General features: G+C 42.7%; 1 protein-coding gene across 1 annotated transcript; it reads left to right on the forward strand.

Annotated features, from left to right (window-relative positions):
* The first annotated feature begins 775 nt into the window (after positions 1–775).
* On the forward strand, positions 776–1,873 carry LOC309811014 (high mobility group protein B3-like). The gene has a single exon (XM_082633462.1). It carries the CDS (start codon positions 902–904, stop codon positions 1,466–1,468), a length of 567 nt encoding a protein of 188 aa, XP_082489588.1. The 5' UTR covers positions 776–901; the 3' UTR covers positions 1,469–1,873.
* The last annotated feature ends 6,941 nt before the right edge of the window (positions 1,874–8,814 follow it).

Genomic DNA, 8,814 nt, shown 5'->3' on the forward strand with positions numbered 1-8,814 from the left:
ATGGGACCTAATCAAACTTAAAAGCTTTTGCATAGCAAAGGAAACCATGAACAAAATGAAAAGACAACCTACAAACTGGGAGAAAATATTTGCAAGCGATGTGACTGACATGGGATTAATATCCAAAATATACAAACAGCTCATACAAATCAATATTGAAAAAACAAACAACCCAATCAAAAAATGGGCAGAAGAGCTAAAAAGACATTTCTCCAAAGAAGACATACAGATGGCCAATAGGCACATGAAAAGATGTTCAACATCAGTAATTATTAGAGAAATGAAAATCAAAACTACAATGAGTTATCACCTCACACCTGTCAGAATAGCCATCATCAAAAAGTCTACAAATAATAAATGCTGGACAGGGTGTGGAGAAAAGGGAGCCCTCTTATACTGGGAATGTACATTGGTACAGTCACTATAGAAAACAATATGGAGGTTCCTTAAAAAAATAAAATTAGAGCTACCATATGATCCAGCAATACACTCCTGGGTATGTATCCAGGAAGAACAAAAACGCTAATTCAAAAAGATACATGTGGGCTTCCCTGGTAGCGCAGTGGTTGAGAGTCCGCCTGCTGATGCAGGGGACGCGGGTTCGTGCCATGGTCCTGGAAGGTCCCACGTGCCACAGAGCAGCTCGGCCTGTGGGCCATGGCCGCGCTGAGCCTGCGCGTCCGGAGCCTGTGCTCCGCAACGGGAGAGGCCACAGCAGTGAGAGGCCCGTGTACCGCAAAAAAAAAAAAACCCCAAAAAACCAAAAACAAGGCAGCTCTCGTGCAGGCAGCTAGCGCGAGGCTGTGGAGAGCTGAGCCGCGCGTCGTGCCCTGCGCTGCCCAGACTAGCGAACAATACAGTCAAGGTGGGTAAAGGTGATCCCAAGAAACCAAAGGGCAAGATGTCTGCTTATGCCTTCTTTGTGCAGACGTGCAGAGAGGAACATAAGAAGAAAAACCCCGAGGTCCCTGTCAATTTTGCAGAATTTTCCAAGAAATGCTCTGAGAGGTGGAAGACAATGTCTGGGAAAGAGAAGTCTAAATTTGACGAAATGGCAAAGGCAGATAAAGTGCACTATGATCAGGAAATGAAGGATTACGGACCAGCTAAGGGAGGCAAGAAGAAGAAGGACCCAAATGCTCCCAAGAGGCCACCGTCTGGATTTTTCCTGTTCTGTTCTGAATTCCGCCCCAAGATAAAATCTACAAACCCTGGCATCTCTATGGGGGATGTGGCAAAGAAGCTGGGTGAGATGTGGAATAATCTGAGTGACAGCGAGAAGCAGCCATACATCAACAAGGCAGCAAAGCTGAAGGAGAAATACGAGAAGGATGTCGCAGAGTATAAGTCTATAGGGAAGTTTGATGGCGTCAAGGGTCCTGCTAAAGTTGCCCGGAAAAAGGTGGAAGAGGAAGAGGAAGAAGACGAGGACGAAGAAGAGGAGGAGGAGGAGGAGGAGGATGAATAAAGAAAACCTGTTGATGTGTCTCCTTGTGAATACCTTAGAGTAGGGAGGCACCGTGATTGACACATGTCTCACACGGGACGTGTCTGCTGCCCTTGTTAGGTTTAATTACCCAGTTGGATCATGATCATATCGTAGTCTCTCAAAGTGCTCTAGCAATTGTCAGTGGTTTACATGGAGTGGCCATGGGTGTCTGGAGCACCCGGAAACTGTATCAAAGTTGTACATATTTCCAAACATTTTTAAAATGAAAAGGCTCTCGTGTTCTCCTCACTCTGTGCACTTTGCTGTTGGTGTGACAAAGCATTTAAAGATGTTTCTGGCATTTTCTTTTTTTTTTTAATTTGTGAGGTGGTGTGTTAACTCTATGGTCATTGGCTAGGAATCCCGAGTTCTCAGCTATACATATCTATAGAACAAAGCAACCGAGACACACTCTTGACGCTCTTTGCTTGGTGTGGAGGCTGTAGGGAGCAATGCCTTCCGGAGGGGCCATAGCTCAGGGTGTGCACTGTGGGGCTGGGCCTGTGGACACTGCAGTGGGCATCCATTTAGCTTCAGGTTGTCTTGTTTCTGTATATAGAGACATAGCATCCCGCTACCATTCTTAGCTGTGGAAAAGTGGGGGGGGGTCAGCTGGCATGAGAAGTGTTTTGGATCCTTTTTAGTTGAAGTGTGGTAGTTTTAAACTGTTTGTTTTTTAAACAAACCATAGAACTCTTCATTGTCAGCAAAGCCAAGAGCCACTGTATTGATAAAAGTTCAAGAACCTTCTGTACTAAACACGATCTGCAATGTTCTGTGATTTTTTTGTATGTTTAAAATGTTGAAATGTTTTTGAAGTTAAATAAACAGTATTATGTTTGTAAAACAAAAACAAAACCAAAAAGATACATGCTCCCTGATGTTCACAGCAGCACTATTTAGAATAGCCAAGACATGGAAGCAACCCAAGTGCTTATCAAGAGACAACAGGCCTAATAAGATGTGGTATTTATATACAATGGAATATTACTCAGCCATAAAAAGAATGGAATATTGCCATTTGCAGCAACATGGATGGACCTAGAGATTATCATACTAAGTGAAGTCAGACAGAGAAAGACAAATATCATATGATACCACTTATATGTAGAATCTAACAAGTAATAGAAATGAATCTATATACAAAACAGAAACAGACTCACAGACATAGAAAACAAACTTATGGTTGCCAAAGGGTGGGGGAGGGACAAATTAGGGGCATGGCGTTGACAGATAAAAACTACTACATGTAAAATACATAAGCAACAAGAATTTACTGTATAGCACAGGGAATTATATTCAGTATCTTGTAATAACCCATAATGAAACATAATCTGAAAAAAAAATAACTGAATCACTATGCTACACATCTGAAACTAATACAATATTGTAAATCAACTATACATCAATAAAAAAAGAAAGTCTTATTTTCCCATACCAAAACATCATTTTTAATAGCTGCAGCCTATTTTACTATGTAGAAAACACCATAATTTAACCAGTCCCCTGTGAACATTTAGCCTTTAAGTTGCTTCATCTTTTGCCTCTATTATAAGTAACACTGTATTGAAAATTTTTGCATATAGACATTTTCACATTTCTATGGCTATTTCCTTATTTTAATGATATTTTAATATCCTTATGTTTATGAGGGTAATGTGTGTTTATAAAACTTAGAAATAATAAAAACTTTTTTTTTTTTTTTTTTGCCGTACGCGGGCCTCTCACTGTTGTGGCCTCTCCCATTGCGGAGCACAGGCTCCGGACACGCAGGCTCAGCGGCCATGGCTCACGGGCCCAGCGGCTCCACGGCATGTGGGATCCTCCCGGATCACGGGCACGTGCCTCGGGGCACGAACCCACATCCCATGCATTGGCAGGCAGACTCTCAACCACTGTGCCACCAGGGAAGCCCTAAAAACGTTTTTTTCTGAGGCAGCTGTGACCAATAGATGGTTGATTAACTGCAAAAGTTGGTAAAGCAAGGAATCGAAAAAAAAAAAGAGGAATTTTATGAAAGATTCAGATGACTCTAATGCTATTTAAACTGTTCCAGAATAAAGAAAGAGAAATAAAGTATCCAAATTATTTAAATGAAGCTAACACTGCTAAAAATATACAGTTATTGTATAAGAAAACTATAGAGCAGTCTCACTTATGAATATCAATACAGCAATCCAACATAAATATTAGCAAACAGATTTCAGTAGCACATTAAAAGAATAATAACATTAACAATTAGGAATTCCAGGAATGCAAGGACCATTCAATATTTGGGAATCTATTATTATGATAGGAGAAAATTAATATTATCTTTCCAGGGGCCTCCCTGGTGGCGCAGTGGTTGAGAGTCCGCCTGCCGATGCAGGGGATACGGGTTCGTGCCCCGGTCTGGGAGGATCCCATATGCCGCGGAGCGGCTGGGCCCGTGAGCCATGGCCGCTGGGCCTGCGCATCCGGAGCCTGTGCTCCGCAACGGGAGAGGCCACAACAGTGAGAGGCCCGCATACCGCAAAAAGAAAAAAAAAAAAAAAAATTATCTTTCCAACAGGTACTAAGAAGGCATTTGATAAAATTCAATATCCATTCTTGGTAAAGATGCAGTAAACTAGCAATAGGTGGATACTTTCTTAAAATGGTTAAATATATCTATCTCAGTCTAAGAGCCAACATTGAGCTTAATGGAGAAACAATGCACATTTCCATTAAAATCGGAAACAAGGCAAGGATGTCTAGTAACACTGCACTTATTTAACATTATTCTGCAGGTTTAACTAATTCAATTAGATAAGGGAGAAACTAGAGGTATATATATATTTTTTAAAAGAAGAGCTAACAATCACTATCTGCAGATGAGGTAATGCTATACCTAGAAAGGCTGAGTCACATGAAAAATGATGTCAAATAATATGGGAAGTAATTTGGCTTGGTAAAAAACAAAAACAAAAAACCCAACAGAATGAAACAGTCTTTTGGGACTTTCCTGGTGATGTAGTAGTTAAGAATCCGCCTGCCAATGCAGGGGACAAGGATTCGATCCCTGGTCCGGGAAGATCCCACATGCCACGGAGCAACTAAGCCCGTGTGCCACAACTACTGAGACTGCTAGCCACAACTACTGAAGCCTGAGTGCCTAGGGCCCATGCTCCACAACAAAGAGAAGCTACCGCAATGAGAAATGAGAAGCCCTGCACTGCAAAGAAGAGTAGTCCCCGCTTGCCACAACTAGAGAAAGCCCATGCACAGCAACAAAGACCCAAACAGCCGAAAATAAATAAGTAAATAAATTTATTTATAAAAAACAGTCTTTTAAATAAAAAAATAATCAATTACAGGATGTAACAGAAGACCTTACTTGCATTGTAACTGAAAAAATAAGCTGAAAAGAAATACAGAAGTTCTAATTAAAGAAAAACTTAAAACACCACTGAGGGATACAAAAGAGAATGTGGACAAATGGAAAGGCATATTCTGCTTTTGAGTAAAAAGACTCAACATCAGAGTCATGTAAACTTTCCTTACTTGGGCCTCCCTGCTGGTGCAGTGGTTAAGAATCCACCTGCCAATGCAGGGGACACGGGTTTGAGCCCTGGTCCGGGAAGATCTCACATGCTGCAGAGCAACTAAGCCTGTGCGCCACAACTACTAAGCCTGAGCTTCAGAGCCCGCGAGCCACAACTACTGAGCCCGTGTGCCACAACTACTGAAGCCCACACTCCTAGAGCCCATGCTCCACAACAAGAGAAGCCACCACAATGAGAAGCCCACGCACCACAACAAAGAGTAGCCCCCACTCGCCACAACTAGAGAAAGCCCGCGTGTATGAACGAAGACCCAACGCAGCCAAAAATAAATAAATTTATTTTTAAAAAGACAAAAAAACAAAAGCAAAAGGTCTAAAAAAGAAACAAAAACCTTTCCTTATTTTAAGGCAATCTCAGTAAAAATACTGTAAGGAACTTTTTTGAGACCAATTAAGATACCTCTCAAGTTAATATGAAAAATAAATGGGCAAGAAGAGCCAGGATAATTATAAAAAATAAGAGGGGAAAACCAACCCAGTTATTAAAACATTTAAAGTCAAAACAATTTACACAGTGCAGTGTTGGCATATGATAAGCAGCTCAGTGGAACAGAGTATAAAGTCCTGGACTCGACCCCAAAACTTATATATGACATAGTATATGACATTTACTATTGTTCTGGTATATGATAAAGGTACATTTCAAATAAGAGGAGGGAAAATAAATTTATCAGTCAATGGCATTGGGACAAATTGGGTAACTCTCTGGAAATAAACTAAGTTGGACCCATACTTCATACCTTACACCAAATAAATTTCAGGTGGGTCAAAGACAACTATAAGAAGTAAAGAGAAGTAGAAAAGAGTATGGAGATATTTTCATCTTGGAGTAGGAGAATTTTCTGAGTATGATATGAAAGCTGGAAGGCTTGAAAAAAAGTTTGATAAATTGGAAAATGAAAAAGTATATAAAAATGAAAAAGTTCAGTATGAAAAATATTACCATAAGGAAAGTCAAAATACAAATAAACTGGGGGGAATTTGCAATTCTTATCATGCATAAGTTTCATTTTCCTGTTATAATAAAGAGCTCCTACAAAACAATAAGAAAAATACCTACAACTAAAACAGGATGTGAACAGGAGAGGGGGAAGATGGCGGAAGAGTAAGACGCGGAGATCACCTTCCTCCCCACAGGTACATCAGAAATACATCTACACGTGGAACAACTCCTACAGAAAACCCACTGAATGCTGGCAGAAGACTTCAGACCTCCCAAAAGGCAAGAAACTCCCCACGTATCTGGGTAGGGCAAAAGAAAAAAGAATAAACAGAGAAAAAAGAATAGGGACGGGACCTGCACCAATGGGAGGGAGCTGCGAAGGAGGAAAGGTTTCCACACACTAGGAAGCCCCTTCCCGGGCGGAGACTGCGGGTGGCGGAGTGGGGGAGCTTCGGAGCCACGGAGGAGAGTGCAGCAATAGGGGTGCGGGGGGCAAAGCAGGGAGATTCCCGCACAGAGGATCGGTGCCGACCGGCACTCACCAGCCCGAGAGGCTTGTCTGCACGCCCCCAGGGCTGGGAGCTGAGGCTCGGGCTTCGCAGGGAGAGGACTGGCGGGGTGAACACAGCCTGAAGGGGTTAGTGCACCACGGCTAGCTGGGAGGGATTCTGGGAAAAAGTCTGGACCTGCCGAAGAGGCAAGAGACATTTTCTTCCCTCTTTGTTTCCTGGTGCTGGAGGAGAGGGGATTAAGAGCACTGCTTAAAGGAGCTCCAGAGATGGGTGCGAGCCGCGGCTATCAGCACAGACCCCAGAGACAGGCATGAGACGCTAAGGCTGCTGCCGCCACCAAGAGGCCTGTGTGCGAGCACAGGTCACTATCCACACCTCCCCTCCCGGGAGCCTGTGCAGCCCGCCACTGCCAGGGTCCCGTGATCCAGGGACAACTTCCCTGGGAGAACGCACGGCGCGCCTCAAGCTGGTGCATCGTCACGCTGGCCTCTGCCGCTACAGGCTCGCCCTGCACTCCGTGCCCCTCCCTCCCCGCGGCCTGAGTGAGCCAGAGCCCCCGAATCAGCTGCTCCTTTAACCCCGTCCTGTCTGAGCGAAGAACAGACGCCCTCCAGCGACCTACATGCAGAGGCGGGGCCAAATCCAAAGCTGAACCCTGGGAGCTGTGCGAACAAAGAAGAGAAGGGGAAATTTCTCCCAGCAGACTCAGGAGCAGTGGATTAAATCTCCACAGTCAACTTGATGTACCCTGCATTGGTGGAATACCTGAATAGAAAACGAATCATCCCAAACTGAGGAGGTAGATTTTGAGAGCAAGATATATTATTTTTTCCCCTTTTCCTCTTTTTATGAGTGTGTATGTGTATGCTTCTGTGTGAGATTTTTGTCTGTATAGCTTTGCTTTCACCATTTGTCCTAGGGTTCTGTCCATCCGTTTTTTGTTTGTTTTTACTTAAAGTTTTTTTTTCTTAATAATTATTTTTAATTTTTCATTTAAATAACTTTATTTTATCTTACTTTATTTTATTTTATTTTATCCTCTTTCCTTCTTTCTTTCTTTCTACTTTTTCTCCCTTTTATTCTGAGCCGTGTGGATGAAAGGCTCTTGGGGCTGCAGCCAGGAGTCAGTGCTGTGCCTCTGAGGTAGGAGAGCCAACTTCAGGACACTGGTCCACAAGAGACCTCCCAGCTCCATGTAATATCAAACAGCGAAAATCTCCCAGAGATTTCCATCTCAACACCAAGACCCAGCTTCACTCAACGACCATCAAGTGACACTGCTGGACACCTATGCCAAACAACTAGCAAGACAGGAAAACAGCCCCACCCATTAGCAGAGAGGCTGCCTAAAATCATAATAAGGCCACAGACACCCCAAAACACACCACCAGACGTGGACCTGCCCACTAGAAAGACAAGATTCAGCCTCATCCACCAGAACACAGGCACTAGTCCCCTCCACCAGGAAGCCTACACAACCCACTGAACCAACTTTAGCTACTAGGGACAGACACCAAAAACAACAGGAACTACGAACCTGCAGCCTGCAAAAAGGAGACCGAAACAAAGGAAGATAAGCAAGATGAGAAGACAGAAAAACACACAGCAGATGAAGGAGCAAGATAAAAACCCACCAGACCAAACAAATGAAGAGGAAATAGGCAGTCTACCTGAAAAAGAATTCAGAATAATGATAGTAAAGATGATCCAAAATCTTGGAAATAGAATAGAGAAAATGCAAGAAACATTTAACAAGGACCCAGAAGAACTAAAGAGGAAACAAGCAATGATGAACAACAAAATAAATGAAATTAAAAATACTCTAGAAGGGACCAATAGCAGAAAAACTGAGGCAGAAGACCGGATAAGTGACCTGGAAGATAAAATAGTGGAAGTAACTACTGCAGAGCAGAAGAAAGAAAAAAGAATGAAAAGAACTGAGGACAGTCTCAGAGACCTCTGGGACAACATCAAACACACCAACATTTGAATTATAGGGGTCCCAGAAGAAGAAAAGAAAAAGAAAGGGACTGAGAAAATATTTGAAGAGATTATACTTGAAAACTTCCCTAATATGGGAAAGGAAATAGTTAATCAAGTCCAGGAAGCACAGAGAGTCCCATACAGGATAAATCCAAGGAGAACCACACCAAGACACATATTAATCAAACTGTCAAAAATTAAATACAAAGAAAACATATTAAAAGCAGCAAGGGAAAAACAACAAATAACACACAAGGGAATCCCCATCAGGTTAACAGCTGATCTTTCAGCAGAAACTCTGCAA

The sequence above is a fragment of the Mesoplodon mirus genome (assembly GCF_964341445.2).
Source record: "Mesoplodon mirus genome assembly, chromosome: 10".
Lineage (NCBI taxonomy): Eukaryota > Metazoa > Chordata > Mammalia > Artiodactyla > Ziphiidae > Mesoplodon > Mesoplodon mirus.